General features: G+C 39.9%; 1 protein-coding gene across 1 annotated transcript in view; it reads right to left on the bottom strand.

Annotated features, from left to right (window-relative positions):
• Nucleotides 1-265: 265 nt before the first annotated feature.
• The window catches only part of LOC134601238 (tetratricopeptide repeat protein 24-like), a 110,242-nt gene continuing 85,493 nt past the window's right edge, over nucleotides 266-25,014 (bottom strand). Inside the window, exon 9 of the mRNA XM_063445705.1 lies at nucleotides 266-1,139. Coding sequence (XP_063301775.1) covers nucleotides 1,034-1,139 — 106 coding nt within the window. The 3' untranslated portion in view covers nucleotides 266-1,033. The remainder of the gene's footprint in view (nucleotides 1,140-25,014) is intronic.

Raw genomic sequence — 25,014 nt, 5'->3', positions numbered from 1 at the left:
CAGAAGTGGAAAATAACCTTCCCAGTTATCTGATTAACAGCCGCAGAGTTTTTCAGCAGTGATTTATAAAGGTGCGATTTAAAATAGAAGCTGAAATGCTTTATCTGTGCTAAGCGGTCCATTAATTACCGGTAATCATCATAAAGCTTTTACATATTTGTTATATTTCTATATAGTTCACACTTGAAGGGTTAGTCCAACCCTATAAAAAGAATAAAATAAGAAACTTTACTTTACCCTACTGAGCATTATTCAATAGGTGCCCCTATAGGTGCCACCTGCAAAGGAAATGGTAAACATACCTGGAATCCAGCACCAACAAAGCCCATCAATGAATTCCATTCCTCACTCTCCATGCTCCAATCAAATGCTCATAGAGAATCATTAGATTGGACCGTTTCACCTCCCAAAGTGCATGCCTGTGCTGAATCAAATAAGGGATGGTGTGGGTGGACAGAGGGAGGGGATCCTGCAAGGGAGAAACTAATAACCCCTCTTGACAGAATGCTATGCGCACTGACAACATACATCATTTTTGCACCAAATTCACATAAGGCAAATAGGAAAAAAGTTTCAGCTGCCTAAGTGACATGTGCCGGGGGTGTAACTAGCCCCCAGCACAAAAGTGCAGATTACTGTGTATGTGAACATACAGACTCTTACCATCACGGCCACTTCTAGAAGCAGAAGCGGTAACGGTGGAGGGGGTAATTCTTTATGGTGTATATTTTAGAAAAGGACACAATGTTGATGTGTAAAGGTATGTGGATGGAAAAGTGTAAGGAGTCATATTCTATGTTATAGAGAAGAAGAAAAGTTACACAAGCATCTTGAACAATAGAGAACCAATATCATAAATTATATCTTGACAGAATATCGGATAGATGCATGCAATAGGATGACTACAGGCTACAAGATATTCTGGCCACTAAATTAAATGGCGAATTAGAACAGGTTGGTGGGTTTGGGTATGGAGAGTACCATTAGGGCATTCCATTCTTAAATGCCATCAAATGCGTCTTCTACTTTACTTTTAAGAAACTGTGCATATTTTAGAGGATGTCTTCAATTCAGGTTGCGATGTTTCCGTTGAGTGATCCGTTTGTGGGTCTTCTTTTTGCGTCCTTAAACCTGGGTGACTTAAAAAGAAAGAACAACTAAGTAACAAAAGTATAAGAGTCCCTTCCTGACCCAAGCCTTACATCTACTTCAACATAGTTTGGCTTTAGTCCATCAAGCAAATAGGATTTCAGACTCTTGCTAAGTGTGAAAAATGGATGAAGATATATTAAGCCGCTTACTGCTGGGCAGACTAGAAATGCATTGCTTTGCCAAATTATTAAGGCATAAATCGTACAAAATTTTGTTTTAGGTTTACAGTGAACCTGGAGATGCTGTGAAATGGGCATTTTATTGTATCTTTAGAAGATAGGTTTTGTGCTGGGAGGCATCCTTTGTTTTTTCTCATTTAAAAAGTTTCTTTCAATTTTCAAATATCGAAAAAGTATAAAAAAAAACACAAAAAAGGAATACAATCATTTAAAATACTTTAAAGAAGTCTTAAAGCAGAACTCGTTTTTTTTCTTTTCATTTTATTTATTCTTCTTGAGTATGAATGATTATACTGTCCCCACCATCCTTATTTATATTTATTATTGATTCTTTTTTGCGCCAGATCATAGTTAGCTTGGTGCCACCATTTTGTTCAAATCTCTGTCTATGTCTGCAATTTGCACTTCTGTGTGATATTTTTGGCTGATGAATTATGGGTAAACTAGCTTGGCAATTAAAACACAACCTTGCTTAAGAACCTCCAACTAGCAAAGATTACAACTCCAGATCACATTCTATACGAGAAACACTAGTACCTACTTTTTCTTATGTATACAAAAAAGGGTGAATTCTAAAATATAAAAATTAGGTTAATAGATTAAAAGAAATGTTATAGGAACACTCTAAACACTTAAATAAAAAAAAAAAAGGAAAAACTTATAGGAAATAAAATGTGATAGGATAAATTAATTAGAATCATTTGTTGTCAATAGTATGTTATTGATGCTAATGTATCATCAATGCGAATGAGAAACCAAAGTGTTGGGTTCCTCCATAATTTTGGAATCAGGCTTCTAACCACCAAAAGGATGAAAAAGCCACAGATATAGCACTATATGGAATTTTCCAAGGATATACATTAAAAAAAAAAAAAAAAAAGATTATTTTTTTCAATAGATGGAGTACATTTAGACTGGGTAAGCATGTTAACTAGAAAGAAAATAATGTTTGATATTTTGCTATATGTGTACATAATGCAATGCAAAGTAAATGAAAAAGTATTAAACCACTATGGATTTGCCTAAATATCATTCATTTAATGGTGTGCAAGGAGATGAGATGTTGGGCAGAATCTTTAAAACATAATTATTTTTTTTATCTTAGATTTATATCCCCCATGAACAGGGATAGGTCACAGGGCCTGCTGATGGCCTTGGATGTGGAGAAAGCCTTCGACAGGCTCCACTGGGGCTATATGTCGGAGGACCTCCGTAGGCTCAACTTTCCAACGAAATTCCTGACTGGGCTCCTATCCCTCTACTCGTCCCCACAGGCCACAGTCATGAACTCCGGCTTCATCTCTAGACGAGATTTAGATCCCCTCCATTTTCATTTTAAAAAGTAACCGAACTGCGAGAGTGAATGTGTTTAAGGGACAGGAGTCCTCCTTTTATAAGCAAATCATAATTACTATTCTGTGTTAATAATTTATACATTTGGCCTTTAATTACAAAATATTTGTTTTCCTGTAGAACTGCAAAACCTTCTGTCTAGTTTTATCACTTGTATCTGTCTTTTAAAATTAAACCACACGGTTTTACAGAATAACGAGAGTAACAAAATATATTTCCATGGAGATGAATACTAGCACGCTCTGAATGTAAATGTATTTCAAAGGTAGGTGAGCATAACAAAACATTGCTGATTATTTTATGTCACTTAAAATATAGGTTATTTTGACAGTACTACCTGTATGTAGGTACAGGGCATGTTTGAGTATATATCTCGGAACACTAGAAGGTATAGATTTGGAACCAGGGATGGATGGTCCAGAAAAAGGAGGCATGGCAACTGACTTCTCATTTGGGAAGGGAACATCTTTGGTGGTGTTAACCCCTTCTATACGTGGGGTGCCGTTACAATGGGCTTGTGCTATGATGATTGGGAACATTTCTCTGGTTTCCTCAAATGGGTACAAATGGGATATGTGGTCCAATGTGGCGATCCTCAACTGCTTCCATATTAATGGAATACTTATTTTATACTTGCATTTTTTCAATTTAATGTAAAGGTCCCATTATTAAAATTGTATCTTGATTCCCAAAAGCCACTGATATCACCTACTAAGAACTGTTAATTTACGATTTTGGAAAATGTAGCTCATATTTTCTATAAAATAAAGAACTAATATCTGGTGAAGTTATAGCTTCTAAAATACTATTTAATTAATTCTGCACTATGGGAAGAAAGTTTTTAGTTTTTTTTGTAAAAAGCTTCATTGCACTGGCATTAAGTTTGGAAGAAATTGCCTGCATGAAAAATGAAAGATTTTAGCAGTGAATAAATTGTGTTTGCTGAAGTGTATCTTAGAACATATTCAGGGGGAGGTAACAGGAATTATATCGCTGTTTGTCTGCATGCCCACTTCTGAGGCTAGTGTGAGGAATGTCCTCTGCAGCATTTATTGATACAAAAAAGATAGAACATCTATTTACAATAAAGTTTGCCTGTAGGTATAATAGTATTCATGTTCAGTTAAATTGTGCTTGGAATTGTGCCTTTTTAAAAGGGCAAGTAAATAAAAATAGATATAAGTATATAGACAGGTAACCTTTTTTGAAATATTTAAAAAACAATAATCTGAAAGCTTTTGTTAAATATGTAACTGTACAGTTGAGCGGGTCAAGACTAAAATCAGCAGATTTAGACCAAGTATCTCAAGGTTTAACCCCTGCACATTGTACTGTGTGTGTATATATATATATATCACCTGAAATAAATAAAGAAATACAATTGACGTATCTATAAAATAAAATACATAACAGAAATGTAAATAAATGCAAAAACAATAAGCAACCACTGATTCCAATTTTTTTCCCACTTTTAAATACCTTTATTTTGCATGGTATAATACTTCATTAATGGGGCTCTTTAGGCACCCAGACCACCTCATCTCACTGAAGTGCCATGCTCCCCCCTCTCATTTTAACCCTGCAGTTGAAAATAATGAGTGCCATGCTCCCCCCTCTCATTTTAACCCTGTAGCTGAAAATAATGTCATCCTGCAGGAACCACAATGTCTCCATTGCAGGCTTAACCTATATCTAGAGGCTGTAATACTGGGGAGACACTCTTTTAGTCAGATGGTCCCATGTGATTGGTGCAACGTGGTGTTTTTCCAAATATGCGCACTAGCCTCCCAATGCTTTATTATATGAAAGCATTGGATTGGCTGAGATCGTCAATCTGAATTGCCATCAATGGTGGCTAAATAGAGCACTGAAATTGAATTTGAACTATGGGAGCTAAAGTCCAGCAAATCACCCTGCATCCTCTATGGGGGGGGGGGGGGGTGATGATTTAAAGGGGTTACTTTTCTATAAAAATTTGAGTCTGCTGTCGATGACTGTTAACCATGGCAGCAAAATATTTCTGCCATGTGAAAAAAAATACACAAAATAAAAGTGTGTCTAGTCTGGATTCTATGTAAAGTCAAAGTTCTTGGAAGGATTTATGGTTAGAATATCTTTATAGGAGTCGGTGTGGGTACTGTAAGCCTAGCTTAGGGCTTAGTGCTATAGATACAATAAAAGCTATTTGAATGCTAAATAATTGCTATTCAGCTAGTAACTATGCAAGCATTTGAGTGAGTTTCACATAGCAAACGTTTGGCTTAAACAACATTGTCTGGACTACTGATTGCCATTTTGGCTGCTGTGAATCGTCAACTAGTAGAAGCAACAATGTTCCATTTAAAGGGACTTAAGGCAGTGCACCCTGTATTACATTATACTGATAATACATTAAAGGCAATATTAGTTAAATAATGCAATTTATAAAAATAACAATGCAGTGTACATTTGTGATACACTTCATCTCCCTCATAGGGAGCTATGGTGCCTGGAAGACAACTGTGTTTGCATAGCACTATAGTTTCTCTTTCACTCTCTACTTAAGACTTTAATAAGCCTGTAAGGTGCAAACTTCTTTGACACAATCTACATGAGAGTCCATCTGCCTTTCTTTGAAAGACAACTACAACAGTTACATTTTAGACGTGTTGGTCTGTCTAATCATGAAAAAAAAACAGAGAACAGCAGACTGAGAGAATTGATATAGGTTATATGATGAAACAAACATTCTTTAATAGCCCTTTAATGAATATATCACTGCTTATCTTAAAATATTCTATAACAAAAGGATGAGGGATGGATGTCTGAATGCCTAGTGTTATCTAACTTCTTGTAAATGAATTGCAGTGTGAGCAGCTTCTGCAGCATGCAATTAATACTAGGTTTTAATTTCTACGATTATAAAAAAAACGAAAAAAAAAAACGAACAAGAAAGTGTAAATTAATCAGTTGCTTTTCTTCTGCATTAGTTATTTCTAATTTTTTTTTTCTTACTAATCAAGTCCAGCACCGTGAAATAAAATTAGGAGTTCTTTGTATGCTTTATGGAAAATTATTTTACCGCTCATGTCTTTGAAACTGGGAGACAAATGTCAAATAGGAGAAATAATTCTAGACATAGATTGTAAACAATACTGAAACTTCACTGTAAAAACAAAACAAAAAAAAAAACAAAGACAGACGAAAAACTGGCATTCTCAAATATAACGATTTCATATAATAGGGTCCTTACAATATTTTAAATTATTGGTACAGAAATAAGACAATGCAGTTTAAAAAAATATATATTTTGATTGGTTAAAGCAGAACTGTCCCTTTCCTGCTCTATTACCACAGTAAACACTATTTTAGAGTTTATTGAATAATGCAATGAAGTTATGTAAAAAACGTACCCCCACTGCGTATCTGTATTTTTACAACTTTGATGCTCCATGATGCTTCAGGAGTATGTGTGTGTGACTGGACATCTAAGGGACTAATGAATATGTGTGCATCTGTGCTCTGAATTTTTCCCAGCTGTGCCATATTCGTACTATGCGTACAGCATTGGAAGCGTTAACTAATCTACAGAATGTCCCAGGTTTTGCTCACCAAAGCATGTGAATGAACACAAAAGAAAATATAAATAAAATAAAAAAGTTTACACTATTAGTTTGCTTTTTTTTTTTTAAATGTCATCTATAGCTCTAAATATCTATATTTACTCTGACTTTTCTTCAAAACAGGTTATGCTATCATGAACATATCTGTGCTCCAGAGTTATATTTTTACCCCTAAACAATCATTGTCATGTCTGATGATCAAAGGCACATTTTCAATCCTTCAAGTGAATAGGCACATAATGCCGGTGAAGGCATGTCTGTAAACATATCATTGTCTGCTTCTTAATTGCATTGAAGCCAAAGTATGATCACAAATATCACAAAGCTAACAGCAAATTTATGATCACGCATATTCAAAGAGTCATGGGGAAAAAAATATGAAAATTAACATAATCAAAATATTTTCCAGTTCAGTTGGGAATAGGGAGGATGAATACTTCCCCATTGTACAGCGCTCCAGAATCTGATGGCGCTATATAAATAAAAATAATGAATATTTTATTTCTGCTTGATCCTTCAATACACTAAATACTATTTCAAAACGATTTCTGAAATAAACTATGAATTGTGAAAACAGAAATATGATATTTTCACTTGCATTACGGTTTTGAACATAGAAAGTGCCCAAACTGTCACGGGTGAACGGTACGGAGACTAGGACCCATGTGTGCCTGATGATAGGAGTCAACCTCGTGGAAATGAACAATCAGGACCTGGTGCAGGGTAACCACATGCCCCCTGGTGTTGAGCACCAGGGTTTGTGCGGCCACATACAAGGGCCCTGATGCAGCTTCTGCGGATCCCAGGAACTAGGAAAAAAATATGCACATCTCCCAGGATCTGGGTAGGGAGGCTCTGCAGCAGATATGTATCCAGTACTATAAACAAGGCAAGATTAGAACAGGCACCAAAGAAGAATAAGACAAGACTAAAAGAACCCAGAACCTGAGCAGGACAAAAAGCAGAGCTCAGAACATGTGGGAAAGCAGAACAAGACATGTGGGAAAGCAGAACAAGGCATAGATGGGACAGGACTGTACATGTACTGGGAAGACAAAATAAAACAAGACAAGAGATACAAGGCAAAACAAGAGGAGACATAACTAAGTACTAATATGTGTTATAAACATTGGATGTATGCAGCCCACCACTGCGCCAAAGTCCTCCAAATACGGTGGGTCCTAACAGCCTAGATATGCATGACTAAATAAACAATAATAAAACACACACAGCATTAACCTGCAAAGGAATGAGCAGAATAAATGAAACCACTGCCTGCAGGGCCAAACTGAAACAAAAATTATTAATGGGAAAGGAACGGATGTGGCAACAAAAACAAACATTTAAAGGAATCCAGGAGGCTGGGAATTCCAGGAACGGAATACAGGAATGAACCCAGAAAACCAGACATAGAATAGAAAACCAGAAAAAACAAGAAAAACTAAACAAGAATTGTAAAAAGAGTACTGGATACCAGAAGCCATCGCCAGAAATGATCCGCAGCAGGAAAAGGACGTGACACAAACAGAGTTACGAAGGTAAAAAGAGGAAATGATAATTCAAACCAATGCAGAATGGACCAGTGTGGCCTAGGTAGATCTTACTGCTATTTATTGTTCCCATATTGTTGAAATTTGCATGTACCTACATTTAATCCTATATTCCCTATCCTGCCTGCCTTGTACAAACTATATTATGCAACTTAATTATTTGTCTTCAGTGTTTTTTCTATGATTCAAAATTAGATAGGGTAATACAGTCTATTATCCAAACAGAGGGATTTGGATTATTATTATTTATTATTTATAGCGTCAGCAAATTCTGTAGCGCTGTACAATGGGACTGTATAGGCACCCAGACTAAAATCTAAGTGAAGTGGTCTGGGTGCAGTGCCCCGGTCTTTTTAACCCTGCATCTAAAAACAGTGCAATTTTTCAGAAATGGCAATGTTTTCATTGCAGAGTTAACACACCTCTATAGACCCTCTACCTAACTGTGACTAGGGCCCCTTCCACAGCTATAAAAGAGTTAAATTCGGAGTTAAATGCTCATAGAGAGAATTTGATTTGTGCAGCGTGTGACGCAGGATGTAAGTAAATCTACACCTACATAAATAGGGGAACAGTATAGTGTTAGGAATACATGTTTGCAATCCTAACTCTATAGTGCTCCTTTAAGAATACTGGTCAAGTATGTTGCACATGAAATTCAATGTAGATAAGTGTAAAGACATTTTAGGTATTTGAAAAAACAGAAATCACTTCAAAGTTACGTTTTTGACCATCTTTTAGGCCAACATCAGATACAATGATGTGTGAAAGTGAACTGGATGGTGTTACGTATTTATTTTTTATTTTTTTTAGCATATATTGCTATGTAGCTATGAGGTTTACACATTAAGCATCTTTAGATGGACATACTCTTCACTTTTTCACTCCAATCCAGATCTGTGTGATACCATACAAGGCCTTTCCTGCATTTCCAGTTTAGAGGTCAATGGTTCAAAAAATTCTGTACTTCTCTCTTCCTCTGCAAATGGTGAAATTGTTGTACCCTAACTTTGATTTATCTGTTGTTAATTTCCTGGGAAATAACATCACCCTTTTCCTTCCTGCGAAGATATGTGAAGATCTTCCCTTTTACCAAAGAAGTTGACTTGGTGTTCTTATTAACATTTATTCTATGTATTGAACATGTCTGTCTTCCAAAAGCTGTACAGATCTCGCTCACTCTTTGACACATTGCTTTCCCTTATTCATGACTAGACGGGTTTAGTTTTTAATGTGGTAAGGATATTCTCTAGTGCTCGCTCATTATGGCGTTTCAGATGTCGATATACCTCTGTGATAGATTCGAATTCAGAAAACACTTAAAGGGACACTATAGTCACCTGAACAACTACAGCTTAATGTAGTTGTTCAGGTATGATCTATAGCTCCCTGCAGGCAATCTAATGTAAACACTGTATTTTCAGAGAAAATACAGTGTTTACATTGATTGATAGGAATACCTCCAGTGGCCGTCACTCAGGCGGCCACCAGAGGGACTTCCTATCACGCAGGGCCCTAAAAAGGCCCTGTACACGTCAGACGTATTAAAATACGTCTGACGTGTGCAGGAGAGAGAAGGCACTGTGTGCGCGCCTTCTCTCTCCAGCCTGTCAGCAGAAGAGGGGGGCGGGCAAAGACCGCGAGCTGAGCTGTCAGTCAGCTCAGCTCGCGTCCGCGCACAACGCGCGCATGTGCAGTAGTGCGCTCAGGACTTCAGAAGCGTCTGATTGCTCCCTGCTCGCGCCCGCCTATTTCGTCATTTTGACGAAATAGGGGGCAGCTTCACGAGGCTCCCGGCGCTGGAACGAGGTGAGTAAAATACTCTGCCTGGAGAGTCCCTTTAACAAATGGGACCATCTGAACCATCTAATCTCTTCCTTAATTGTCTCTCGTTTATGCTGTGATGGTCTTCTCAATTATTCACACAAACCTGGAAATAGCTCTTTAATTTATTTAGTGTCACACTCTATATTGACCTGAAGTCTAATTGGTAGGTAACCTTATCATACAGGCACTGTATAAATCCATATCTTGGCCTACAGCAGAATAAAATGAATTTTTTGTATATACCACCACCACCAGAAATGAGAAACAACTGGAAGCGTCTCCCTTACAATTATTGGCATAAACGTCATATACTGTAATTTAAGAAACTCACTATTTTCCTTCACAAGTCCTTTTTTCAAATGATTGACTCCTGGGTCAAGTTCCGTCTTTATGGTGGTAACTCTTTCGACAATCATCTGGATGCAAATGGCCTTTCTCAGGAACTATAATCTTTATTTTTCCTCTTTTTCTTCTTTTATATTTCTCTCTTTCTTTTCTTTTACCCATTACCCATTTCCTTCACGCCTTAGGAGTTTGTTTTAATACATGTTGCCAATTTACTGTTTACTTACCCTTGTAGCTTTGCAATGTGCTGATAGCATTGTACTTAATATTGCTATGGTTTTGAAACAAATCAACAAAATAAAGATCGCAAAATAAAACTAAAGGTCAATGATTCATTGAGCTCGTCAAATCATTAAATCCTTTTTTGTTTTGCATAGTATAGGCATTTATTAATATTATATATATATTTTTATTATTTATTATATTTGGCAAAAAACAAAACAAAAAAAAACCCTAAAAAAAAATACCCCCAAAAATATGATGTAGGTGCTAAAACTAAAATGCACAAAAACATTTGTTTCCATAAATTCGGCATAGAATTTAAAGTCTCACCCTGTCAGACCTGCATGGTGACTTCATTCACTTTTCTAGGTAAGCATTGCTGCAGTTAGGCCAAACCTCACAGAAAATGGTCTTGCCTGGAGTTGCATTGTGTTGCATATAAAATTCTTTGTCGCTCTTGCGTCTTGAGCCCAGTTATGGAGTTACTCTCCATCCCACCGTACGTGGAGGAGAGGCAAGGGCTATTCACTGTCTCCATTACACTGAGAAGAAAGACTTCACTAGAGGATGGGATTATCAGTGTCTTGATTAAACAATGTATTATATATTGCCTTTTACCTATCTATCTATCTATCTATCTATCTATCTATCTATGTCTGTTTTTCATTCCATTTTACTCAGGCTTTTTAATCATTGCATGGAAGAGATTTGTTTGATATTATATGTACTATCAAATATTTTATATTTATTTTTTTACTTTAAAGCATTTAGTTTAGTTTTACTCCGTAACTTCAAGTGCATCTATGTTATTATTTGTTTTATTTGGATAAACCTACAATCCACATCTAGTCAGCAGACTACAGCTAATTATTTGCTTGGAGTTCTTTTATAGATTTATGTTATTCTGTATCCTTTATTTTTCTTAAAAAAAAATTCCCCTCAAGTCTCCTTCCTGTGGGGACTATTGTACTGAGTAGTCTAAGTGCAGGTATTTGATTATACTAATTTGTCAACACACATCACCTCACTTTTTCGCAAATACCCCAAATTATATCTGCAGTGCCTGCTTCTACTTAGCATAATTTTCAGAAGTCTCCTGCCTAATCAAGGCAAGAATTGCCTTTCAAGAATTCATGACTTTTTACCCTTTTTTTTCTATTTCAATTCTAAACAAGAATATTACATTTTGTAGTTCCAGGGAGGTGAGAAATTAAAGAGACATGAGGAGTCTTGCACTTGTGCTGCAATTTCACTTATAAATATTTAATGAAATAGCTGCAACTCATGAAATATATATATATATCTATATGGACACAGTAATATTTGTGTCCTCTTCTTGAACAATATGTCAGGTGAGGTTAGTCAACATTAGTGAAAGAGATTCACTAAAATACATAATAAATACATAATAAGAACAGTGTGTCAGTAAAATTATAATATTGATCATAAAGGTATTCCAAAGAGCTTTTGCTTTCTCAGAAGAATTGTGACTTTAGTTGCTCCTAGCCAGTCACTTCCCATCTAGTGGGAGCATGAATTAGCAAAATATATATTTTTTGTTTTCAAAGATTCATTGCTCTTTTTTCATTGTGATTTTCTTTTGCTTTTCATTAGATCTGTCCCAAAACCATGCCCCTTGCAGCCAAGTACTTAAGGCAGTTGCACATTTTACATAAAAATATTATAACTAACAGCTATAAATTTCACTCTAACGATAAACTGTGAAGACACTGTATGCATTGTGTACCTACTTATATCAGGGACACGGCACTGGATGCATTGTGTACCCACTTATATCAGGGACACAGCACTGGATGCATTGTGTACCCACTTATATCAGGGACACGGCACTGGAGGCATTGTGTACCCACTTATATCAGGGACACGGCACTGTATGCATTGTGTACCTACTTATATCAGGGAGACGGCACTGGATGTATTGTGTACCCACTTATATCAGGGACATGGCACTGGATGCATTGTGTACCCACTTATATCAGGGACAAGGCACAGGAGGCATTGTGTACCCACTTATATCAGGGACACAGCACTGGATGCATTGTGTACCTACTTATATCAGGGACACGGCACTGTATGCATTGTGTACCTACTTATATCAGGGAGACGGCACTGGATGTATTGTGTACCCACTTATATCAGGGACATGGCACTGGATGCATTGTGTACCAACTTATATCAGGGACAAGGCACAGGAGGCATTGTGTACCTACTTATATCAGGGACACGGCACTGTATGCATTGTGTACCCACTAATATCAGGGACACGGCACTGGAGGCATTGTGTACCTACTTATATCAGGGACACGGCACTGTATGCATTGTGTACCCACTAATATCAGGGACACGGCACTGGAGGCATTGTGTACCTACTTATATCAGGGACACGGCACTGTATGCATTGTGTACCTACTTATATCACGGACACGGCACTGGAGGCATTGTGTACCTACTTAGATCAGGGACACGGCACTGTAGGCATTGTGTACCTACTTATATCACGGACACGGCACTGGAGGCATTGTGTACCTACTTATATCAGGGACACGCACTGGAGGCATTGTGTACCAACTTATATCAGGTACAAGGCACTGGAGGCATTGTGTACCTACTTATATCAGGGACACGGCACTGTATGCATTGTGTACCTACTTATATCAGGGACACGGCACTGTATGCATTGTGTACCCACTAATATCAGGGACACGGCACTGGAGGCATTGTGTACCCACTTATATCAGGGACACGGCACTGGAGGCATTGTGTACCCACTTATATCAGGGACACGGCACTGGATGCATTGTGTACCCACATATATCAGGGACACGCACTGGAGGCATTGTGTACCCACTTATATCAGGGACACGGCATTGGAGTCATTGTGTACCCACTTATATCAGGTACAAGGCACTGGAGGCATTGTGTACCTACTTATATCAGGGACACGGCACTGTATGCATTGTGTACCTACTTATATCAGGGACACGGCACTGTATGCATTGTGTACCTACTTATATCAGGGACACGGCACTGTATGCATTGTGTACCCACTAATATCAGGGACACGGCACTGGAGGCATTGTGTACCCACTTATATCAGGGACACGGCACTGGAGTCATTGTGTACCCACTTATATCAGGGACATGGCACTTATATCAGGCTGCTTTTTTTTTTTTTTTCCTGTGTAATGTAATTGCAGGTGCCTGCCTGCCAGCTTCTGTGTGAGGTTCACATTGGATACTGTGCCTACTTGCCCAGTGCCACCACTCATATCTGTTTTAACAATAGGTTAAGCTTTACATTTAAAATAAATGTTTTTTTTTCACTGTAATAGAAGAGCATTTGCCTGCCTGCCAGCTTCTGTGTCAGGTTGGATGCCTTGCCCATTTGCACAGTCAGTGCCACCACTCATATCTGTTTTAACAATTGGTTAAGCTTTAGATTTTAAATAAATATTTTTTTTCACTGTAATAGAAGAGCAGTTGCCTGCCTGCCAGCTTCTGTGTGAGGTTCACATTGGATACTGTGCCCACTAGCCCAGTGCCACCACTCATATCTGTTTTAACAATTGGTTAATCTTTAGATTTAAAATAAATAATTTTTTTTCACTGTAATAGAAGAGCAGTTGCCTGCCTGCCAGCTTCTGTGTCAGGTTGGATGCCTTGCCCATTTGCACAGTCAGTGCCACCACTCATATCTGTTTTAACAATAGCTTAAGCTTTAGATTTTAAAGAAATCATTTTTTTTCACTGTAATAGAAGATCAGTTAGTTGTCTGCAAGCATCTGGGTGTCAGGCCTACTTCAGCGTGTGCTCTGCAGACCTGTGCCAGCGTGCTTTGACAGTTGCCAATCATATCCGGTGTCTCTTTAGCGTGCTTTTACAAAGAAAAAAGGTTTCCAGTGTAAGCTAATAGCAGACAGTCCGTGTCCTTCAAGCAGCTCTGTCAGGCCTTCCTTCAGCGTGTGCCCTGCACAACCCTGCCAGCGTACTTTGACAGTTGCCACTCATATCTGGTGTCTCTATAGCGTGCTTTTACAACCAAAATTTTGTTTCCACTGTAATAGAAGAGCAGTTGCCTGCCTGCCAGCTTCTGTGTGAGGTTCACATTGGATACTGTGCCTACTTGCCCAGTGCCACCACTCATATCTGTTTTAACAATTGGTTAAGCTTTACATTTAAAATAAATATTTTTTTTTCACTGTAATAGAAGAGCAGTTAGTTGTCTGCAAGCGTCTGGGTGTCAGGCCTACTTCAGCGTGTGCTCTGCAGACCTGTGCCAGCTTGCTTTGACAGTTGCCACTCATATCTTGTGTCTCTATAGCGTGCTTTTACAACCAAAATTTTGTTTCCACTGTAATAGAAGAGCAGTTGCCTGCCTGCCAGCTTCTGTGTGAGGTTCACATTGGATACTGTGCCTACTTGCCCAGTGCCACCACTCATATCTGTTTTAGCAATTGGTTAAGCTTTACATTTAAAATAAATATTTGTTTTTCACTGTAATAGAAGAGCAGTTAGTTGTCTGCAAGCGTCTGGGTGTCAGGCCTACTTCAGCGTGTGCTCTGCAGACCTGTGCCAGCGTGCTTTGACAGTTGCCACTCATATCTTGTGTCTCTATAGCGTGCTTTTACAACCAAAATTTTGTTTCCACTGTAATAGAAGAGTAGTTGCCTGCCTGCCAGCTTCTGTGTGAGGTTCACATTGGATACTGTGCCTACCTGCCCAGTGCCACCACTCATATCTGTTTTAACAATTGGTTAAGCTTTACATTTAAAATAAATATTTTTTTTTCACTGTAATAGAAGAGCAGTTGCCTGCCTGCCAGCTTCTGTGTGAGGTTCACATTGGATACTGTGCCCACTTGCCCAGTGCCACCACTCATATCTGTTTTAACAATAGCTTAAGCTTTAGATTTTAAAGAAATCATTTTTTTTTCACTGTAATAGAAGATCAGTTAGTTGTCTGCAAGCGTCTGGGTGTCAGGCCTACTTCAGCGTGTGCTCTGCAGACCTGTGCCAGCGTGCTTTGACAGTTGCCAATCATATCTGGTGTCTCTTTAGCGTGCTTTTACAAAGAAAAAAGGTTTCCAGTGTAAGCTAATAGCAGACAGTCAGTGTCCTTCAAGCGGCTCTGTCAGGCCTTCCTTCAGCGTGTGCCCTGCACAACCCTGCCAGCGTACTTTGACAGTTGCCACTCATATCTGGTGTCTCTATAGCGTGCTTTTACAACCAAAATTTTGTTTCCACTGTAATAGAAGAGCAGTTGCCTGCCTGCCAGCTTCTGTGTGAGGTTCACATTGGATACTGTGCCTACTTGCCCAGTGCCACCACTCATATCTGTTTTAACAATTGGTTAAGCTTTACATTTTAAAGAAATCATTTTTTTTCACTGTAATAGAAGATCAGTTAGTTGTCTGCAAGCGTCTGGGTGTCAGGCCTACTTCAGCGTGTGCTCTGTAGACCTGTTCCAGCGTGCTTTGACAGTTGCCAATCATATTTGGTGTCTCTATAGCGTGCTTTTAAAACCAAAATTTGTTTTTCACTGTTATAGATTGAATAGCAGTTACTTGTCTTCAAGCGGCTCTGTCAGTCCTTCCTTCAGCGTGTGCTCTGCAGAACTGTTCCAGTGCACATTTCCAATTTACGTTGCACTCATTAGAACCAAACACTGTGGGGTGATTTCACCAAGGACCACACGACGGAACAGGATCTGATTTTTAGGGTCCTTCAAATTGAAAAGGAGGATCCGGTATTTATTCTTATATCTGCTGTCAGTACACAGGAAAAGTTTAAATATTTCTTGTTCTACGTTCTCTGCATCTCCACGCACCGACTCATCCAATACGTGAAGATCTGGGGTTTCTCTGACTCTCCTCAGTAGTGTATCAAACAGAGTCTGCACTGTGGTAACACGGACATCTTCAGGACATAACTCAACTATTTGCAGATAGGCAGTCTGCAGCTTCTCTTTTTCACCTGTTCTCTTCTTTCTCTTATGCGTATTCTTGTCTATATGCAGGTGGTCTCTTGCCTTTCTTTTAACCAATTCGTTCCTTCCATATGGTTTCAAAAGATCTCTGGCATCATTACTTTCAACGCAAATAACGTCATCATAGTTAGTCTCCTCATTATTCACCGGGAAGAGAGTGTTTGCACTGACTACCCACTGCATGCTCTTGCCATTGCCTACTCCACCTTCAACGACAGGGTGCAAGTCCCAAGGAGAAGGATCATTCACTTTATTATCTGTCTTTATTTCACAAGTAGTGCCTGGAACATCCTCATGGGTCACAAGATGTAAATCTGGACTAATGTCAACCCCAGGGTCTGGAAAATCATCAATTTGAAATTTTTCGAATAATCCCAGTGGGCTGCCACATTCTTCCTCCTCTGATGGTATTAAAGTTTGCAGAGATTCACTATGGGGTGGTGTCAAGCATTTTGGAGAACAATTAAGCATCTCCATCCCAATACGTTTCAGATGTCCTATCAGCTCTTCCACCCATTACTCACGGCCCTATTTCACGCGGACACTCTGTGTCAGTGTGTATCATGGTCTCTGTGGACAGGGAACAGTCTCTATTCTGCTCTGTGTCAGTGTGTATCAGGGGTTTTGAGGACAGGTGTCAATCCATATCTGCCAAGTGACCCTATGTAGGGGGAACAGTCCCTATTCTGCTCTGTGTCAGTGTGTATCAGGGGTTTTGAGGACAGGTGTCAATCCATATCTGCCAAGTGACCCTATGTAGGGGGAACAGTCCCTATTCTGCTCTGTGTCAGTGTGTATCAGGGGCTTTGAGGACAGGTGTCAATCCATATCTGCCAAGTGACCCTATGTAGGGGGAACAGTCCCTATTCTGCTCTGTGTCAGTGTGTATCATGGTCTCTGTGGACAGGGAACAGTCTCTATTCTGCTCTGTGTCAGTGTGTATCAGGGGTTTTGAGGACAGGTGTCAATCCATATCTGCCAAGTGACCCTATGTAGGGGGTACAGTCCCTATTCTGCTCTGTGTCAGTGTGTATCATGGTCTCTGTGGACGGTGAACAGTCTCTATTCTGCTCTGTGTCAGTGTGTATCATGGTCTCTGTGGACAGGGAACAGTCTCTATTCTGCTCTGTGTCAGTTTGTATCAGGGGTTTTGAGGACAGGTGTCAATCCATATCTGCCAAGTGACCCTATGTAGGGGGTACAGTCCCTATTCTGCTCTGTGTCAGTGTGTATCATGGTCTCTGCGGACGGTGAACAGTCTCTATTCTGCTCTGTGTCAGTGTGTATCATGGTCTCTGTGGACAGGGAACAGTCTCTATTCTGCTCTGTGTCAGTGTGTATCAGGGGTTTTGAGGACAGGTGTCAATCCATATCTGCCAAGTGACCCTATGTAGGGGGTACAGTCCCTATTCTGCTCTGTGTCAGTGTGTATCATGGTCTCTGTGGACGGTGAACAGTCTCTATTCTGCTCTGTGTCAGTGTGTATCATGGTCTCTGTGGACAGGGAACAGTCTCTATTCTGCTCTGTGTCAGTGTGTATCAGGGGTTTTGAGGACAGGTGTCAATCCATATCTGCCAAGTGACCCTATGTAGGGGGTACAGTCCCTATTCTGCTCTGTGTCAGTGTGTATCATGGTCTCTGTGGACGGTGAACAGTCTCTATTCTGCTCTGTGTCAGTGTGTATCATGGTCTCTGTGGACAGGGAACAGTCTCTATTCTGCTCTGTGTCAGTGTGTATCAGGGGTTTTGAGGACAGGTGTCAATCCATATCTGCCAAGTGACCCTATGTAGGGGGAACAGTCCCTATTCTGCTCTGTGTCAGTGTGTATCATGGTCTCTGTGGACGGTGAACAGTCTCTATTCTGCTCTGTGTCAGTGTGTATCATGGTCTCTGTGGACAGGGAACAGTCTCTATTCTGCTCTGTGTCAGTGTGTATCAGGGGTTTTGAGGACAGGTGTCAATCCATATCTGCCAAGTGACCCTATGTAGGGGGTACAGTCCCTATTCTGCTCTGTGTCAGTGTGTATCATGGTCTCTGTGGACGGTGAACAGTCTCTATTCTGCTCTGTGTCAGTGTGTATCATGGTCTCTGTGGACAGGGAACAGTCTCTATTCTGCTCTGTGTCAGTGTGTATCAGGGGTTTTGAGGACAGGTGTCAATCCATATCTGCCAAGTGACCCTATGTAGGGGGAACAGTCCCTATTCTGCTCTGTGTCAGTATGTATCATGGTCTCTGTGGACGGTGAACAGTCTCTATTCTGCTCTGTGTCAGTGTGTATCATGGTCTCTGTGGACAGGGAACAGTCTCTATTCTGCTCTGTGTCAGTGTGTATCAGGGGTTTTGAGGACAGGTGTCAATCCATATCTGCCAAGTGACCCTATGTAGGGGGAACAGTCCCTATTCTGCTCTGTGTCAGTGTGTATCAGGGGTTTTGAGGACAGCTGTCAATCCATATCTGCCAAGTGACCCTATGTAGGGGGAACAGTCCCTATTCTGCTCTGTGTCAGTGTGTATCAGGGGCTTTGAGGACAGGTGTCAATCCATATCTGCCAAGTGACCCTATGTAGGGGGAACAGTCCCTATTCTGCTCAGTGTCAGTGTGTATCAGGGGCTTTGAGGACAGGTGTCAATCCATATCTGCCAAGTGACCCTATGTAGGGGGAACAGTCCCTATTCTGCTCTGTGTCAGTGTGTATCATGGTCTCTGTGGACGGTGAACAGTCTCTATTCTGCTCTGTGTCAGTGTGTATCAGGGGTTTTGAGGACAGGTGTCAATCCATATCTGCCAAGTGACCCTATGTAGGGGGAACAGTCCGTATTCTGCTCTGTGTCAGTGTGTATCAGGGGTTTTGAGGACAGGTGTCAATCCATATCTGCCAAGTGACCCTATGTAGGGGGAACAGTCCCTATTCTGCTCTGTGTCAGTGTGTATCAGGGGCTTTGAGGACAGGTGTCAATCCATATCTGCCAAGTGACCCTATGTAGGGGGAACAGTCCCTATTCTGCTCTGTGTCAGTGTGTATCATGGTCTCTGTGGACAGGGAACAGTCTCTATTCTGCTCTGTGTCAGTGTGTATCAGGGGTTTTGAGGACAGGTGTCAATCCATATCTGCCAAGTGACCCTATGTAGGGGGTACAGTCCCTATTCTGCTCTTTGTCAGTGTGTATCATGGTCTCTGTGGACGGTGAACAGTCTCTATTCTGCTCTGTGTCAGTGTGTATCATGGTCTCTGTGGACAGGGAACAGTCTCTATTCTGCTCTGTGTCAGTTTGTATCAGGGGTTTTGAGGACAGGTGTCAATCCATATCTGCCAAGTGACCCTATGTAGGGGGTACAGTCCCTATTCTGCTCTGTGTCAGTGTGTATCATGGTCTCTGCGGACGGTGAACAGTCTCTATTCTGCTCTGTGTCAGTGTGTATCATGGTCTCTGTGGACAGGGAACAGTCTCTATTCTGCTCTGTGTCAGTGTGTATCAGGGGTTTTGAGGACAGGTGTCAATCCATATCTGCCAAGTGACCCTATGTAGGGGGTACAGTCCCTATTCTGCTCTGTGTCAGTGTGTATCATGGTCTCTGTGGACGGTGAACAGTCTCTCTTCTGCTCTGTGTCAGTGTGTATCATGGTCTCTGTGGACAGGGAACAGTCTCTATTCTGCTCTGTGTCAGTGTGTATCAGGGGTTTTGAGGACAGGTGTCAATCCATATCTGCCAAGTGACCCTATGTAGGGGGTACAGTCCCTATTCTGCTCTGTGTCAGTGTGTATCATGGTCTCTGTGGACGGTGAACAGTCTCTATTCTGCTCTGTGTCAGTGTGTATCATGGTCTCTGTGGACAGGGAACAGTCTCTATTCTGCTCTGTGTCAGTGTGTATCAGGGGTTTTGAGGACAGGTGTCAATCCATATCTGCCAAGTGACCCTATGTAGGGGGTACAGTCCCTATTCTGCTCTGTGTCAGTGTGTATCATGGTCTCTGTGAACGGTGAACAGTCTCTATTCTGCTCTGTGTCAGTGTGTATCAGGGGTTTTGAGGACAGGTGTCAATCCATATCTGCCAAGTGACCCTATGTAGGGGGAACAGTCCCTATTCTGCTCTGTGTCAGTGTGTATCATGGTCTCTGTGGACGGTGAACAGTCTCTATTCTGCTCTGTGTCAGTGTGTATCATGGTCTCTGTGGACAGGGAACAGTCTCTATTCTGCTCTGTGTCAGTGTGTATCAGGAGTTTTGAGGACAGGTGTCAATCCATATCTGCCAAGGGACCCTATGTAGGGGGAACAGTCCCTATTCTGCTCTGTGTCAGTGTGTATCAGGGGTTTTGAGGACAGCTGTCAATCCATATCTGCCAAGTGACCCTATGTAGGGGGAACAGTCCCTATTCTGCTCTGTGTCAGTGTGTATCATGGTCTCTGTGGACAGGGAACAGTCTCTATTCTGCTCTGTGTCAGTGTGTATCAGGGGTTTTGAGGACAGGTGTCAATCCATATCTGCCAAGTGACCCTATGTAGGGGGAACAGTCCCTATTCTGCTCTGTGCCAGTGTGTATCAGGGGCTTTGAGGACAGGTGTCAATCCATTTCTGCCAAGTGACCCTATGTAGGGGGAACAGTCCCTATTCTGCTCTGTGTCAGTGTGTATCAGGGGTTTTGAGGACAGGTGTCAATCCATATCTGCCAAGTGACCCTATGTATGGGGAACAGTCTCTATTCTGCTCTGTGTCAGTGTGTATCAGGGCTGGGCTTTGAGGACAGGTGTCAATGTTAGGTGATTTCTGCCCTTTATGGATTAAAAGCAGACTCTGCATCAACTGTGCAATTTTCCATGGGAGTTTTGCCATGGATCCCCCTCTGGCATGCCACAGTCCAGGTGTTAGTCCCCTTGAAACAACTTTTCCATCACTATTGTGGCCAGAAAGAGTCCCTGATGTTTTTAAAATTCGCCTGCCCATTGAAGTCAATGGCGGTTCGCGCGGTTCGCCAGTTCGCGAACATTTGCGGAAGTTCGCGTTCGCCGTTCGCGAACCGAAAATTCCGGGTTCGCGACAACACTAGTGATCATCAATTTCTAATGTGCAGCCAAACAACTTTTATGCTCTGCCTACTTATGTAAATTTCAAGAGACCTCAACCACCTCTAGTATTTTACTTTATTATTATTGCACTTTATATTATTACACTTTGCACACAAAAAATAAAGTGTGGCACACATGCACTTTTCAGATCACTTTATTTTGTTTTATTTTTCTTGTTTTTTCATGTTCCTGATTGATGGTTTTTAAAGATACTTAATAAAAGTGATGCTTTTTAATTGGGCAATATTTTTGAAAAAAAAACAAAGAATATGACAGCTCTGAGACTGGATAACAGCTTAGGGGAATTTAATAGTTTGCTTGCCCCCTTCTCAGGTCTAAAAATAGTTTTTGCTCACTTGTGCCATTACAGAGTGAACATATACCATTTGTATACAGACTGATCCTACCCATGAGGGCAGTCCAGAACCAAAATGCCGACGAGTTCTCTCTGCCCGAGAGATACAGCAACCCTGGACAATCATTTCGGCCTTCTTTGGCTATAGGGAAGGTGTAGCCGATACCCGTCTAGGCGCCATGAGTTTTTCTAAAATTTTGGCCTGAGATGGGGCTTTACTTAATTTGTAACCAGGTTAGAGATTTGGGTTAGGCCAATTGTTTTGCCTTGATTAACAAACTATTTGTAACAAACATATTCCTTTTATGTTTGGTGGTAATTCTCTTCCACTGACAGCACAAGCTGTGTAATGATGTACATTGAATCAGACTCCATCTCTTCTCCCCTGTTGGAGGTGTTGGAATGTAAAGAGATCAGTTGCACATGTGTAATAATGTCTGGCATGCCCAATGCACTTTTCCAGTATTCCTAGGGATAGAACACTGATTGGTTAGATCAATGCCCCCCTGGAGTGGATGTGGAAAGCACATGAAAGATGAAGTTTTCTTTGCAATCTGCAGAGTGAAGCAACCGTCTCATTCAAAGATAAAGCATTTGAATGTGACAGTGGTCTCAAAGTGATGCATGTCCCTTTGAGCGGTTTAGGGCGTTGAATAACTGATCAAAACGTGTTTTGGTGTTTTATCAAATTATCTTTGATGTTGAATTTGATAGTGTCCAATGGTTCACTTAATATTTTAATGAATCTTCTTCAGCAGGATTGTAATTATTTAATCTTGACTGTTTAATGTACATTGTAGTGTGTTTTTCACTCAACAGATAATGGTAAAAATGTTGTCGAACAGGAAGCTTGTGATTTTATCAATACTGTTTATGGCTCCTTGGCAGTTGTTAAGGTATTGATAATGATCTAATGATTGATTGTGATCATCCCCTAACATAGAACCTGTGGGTAGTGACTGCCATGACCTCTAGTGATAGTGCTCTTAGGGTTCGTGAATAATATACAAATGTGCACAGTTCAATATAATGGTATATAATAGCAAGTACATAATCGGTGATACAGGACTGTAAATCAAAGAACTGAATATGCAAACTTTAGAAATAAAAACAGAGAATTATGAGAGTTATGAGAACGGACAAAAGCTTAGAGAAACTCAGTAGCTTGCCCTTCGGTAAATCCCCGCACAGGTCTCAAAATAGTTTTTGCTCACATGTGCCATTACAGAGAGAACCTATTCCAAGGCATTTCAGACTGATCCTACCCATAAGGGCAGTGCACAACCAAAAAGCTGTTAAGTTCTCTCTGCACAAGAGATACAGCAACCCCGAAGGATCGTTTTGGCCTTCTTTGGGCCTCGAGGTATAACTGATATCCTTTTAGGCACAGTAAGCACGAGGTCCACGTCTGGATGACCCATTTAACTTTGGGAGAACCAAGTTATTGTATTGCAACAAAAACAGAGAATGAGAGAACTCTGAGGAAAAAAAAGCTTGGCAAAATATTTAATTATAAGCAAACAAAAAGTCACATTACATTGATATAAAAAGATTTGTTCACAGCTAATAATGTTTCTTCGATTTGGAAATGTCAACATAGAGTGTGTCAAAGGTTGGGATGCATTATGTTGCAATGCTGAGGTATAAATATTTGTGCACATCAGCTGCGTTAGCTGTTTCTAGAGGGGTCTGTAAAGTTCTGAGCGTTAATGCTGTAGTTTTCCTTGACTTGAAGTTTAACAGGTCATAGCATTTTAGATTACTGCATCATGGAGCCACCAATCTCTTTTGTATTTTTTTTATTTGAAAGTGACAAATTTTACAAGCAAAGGTGCTTAGTGTATTCAAGGTAAAAGAAAAGTTGCGTCCTTTCCAAATGTAATTTGAACATACATTAAACAGGAACGAATAATTAAAATTAAGGGGAAGAGAATTTACAATGTCAATACATTCTCAACCCAATAGCTGCCCAGTTGCATTTTCTTTTTTTTGTAGCCTATTCACAGCCCAGTAGGTAGGGGCAGGAGGGAGGATTTAACCTTCCTTATTTACTAATACTAAGTATTTTTTTTACTTAGTATTAGTAATGTTGTCTGAAAGACCAAAATTACAAAAAGGAAGGGCTTTTTGTAATTTTGATCTTTCAGCTTCTTAGCAGATTGCTCCCCAATTCTTGTGGGATTGTCATAAGGATATCAGAAAGGAGCTATGTATGAAACAGTTCCCTAATTTGGGAACCTTAAATATGTCAATTCTCACACGGGTAGCAATTAAGGAAGTTATCTACTAAATGGCTGCAAGATGCATCCGCAACCTGCATCAGAATTTCATTCGTCCAAATGAATTTCTGGAACGAAAATAATTCACAAATTTTGTCTGAAAAAAAATTAACAAATGGACAAAATTTAGTTTAGATTAAATTAAATGTTTTTTTTTAGTCTGCATGTATTCAGACAAAACTAAAATGTTGGTGGCGCATGAATCTAGATATCACATCAAATACACATATACACTAAATCCTAAATGCCGGCTTTGAAAACATTGGAACATTATAAGTTATTTAAACCATAACTAATTATGTTGATCACTTTCAACTGATGATGTAATTGCAAAGGCACAAAATCTTGCAATCTAGGCTTATGGAACTAACAGGGTTAGTTACTAAGTGTAAATTCAAAGGTGGTTCAAAGTGAATGTCAAATATAAATCAATTCACTGTGATTTGTCAATATGTTTGTGTTGAGACATTAAGACCATCATGCCAAAACCCATCTGTAGTATTAATGTCACATGGCTGATTTGTCTCCTTTCCCAAATGACTTTGTAGCTTTCTAGCCAAGCAAAACACATGTATTTACAAAGATACAGCGGGTCTTTGCTTTATCTTCTGTGTTAATTCTACATTTTATATAAAATTAAAGTATTTTTTAATATTGTATGCGTGCATATGTCGGCATGCATGTAGGCATTTGGCCCAAGAAAAATCGCATTCCACTCTATTTAATTCCTTCCTGTAACAGTTCTTTTATGGATCTGCTCTCTATGAAATAGATAAATGTGTGCAATAAATGCTGTTTTACTCAATGTCCCTAAAAATGTTTATTAGGGAAGAAAACTATGTGGTTAATATTTAGTTTGAAAACAAATTCATATATAGTGAGAAAGTTTTCAAACTATCTAAAAAAAATGTGGAACACAATATATATTTTCTTCGTTTTAGCTCTGGCCATTAAGGGCACATGCTAAACCCAAAACACCTTTAGCTTAATATAGTGGTTGGAGTGTATAGATCATGCCCCTGCAGTCTAACACTCATCTATCTGACATATAGGAGTTATATAACTTTGTTTAT

This window comes from Pelobates fuscus, chromosome 3, assembly GCF_036172605.1.
Source record: "Pelobates fuscus isolate aPelFus1 chromosome 3, aPelFus1.pri, whole genome shotgun sequence".
Lineage (NCBI taxonomy): Eukaryota > Metazoa > Chordata > Amphibia > Anura > Pelobatidae > Pelobates > Pelobates fuscus.
This window is presented reverse-complemented; position numbering and strand designations above follow the sequence as displayed.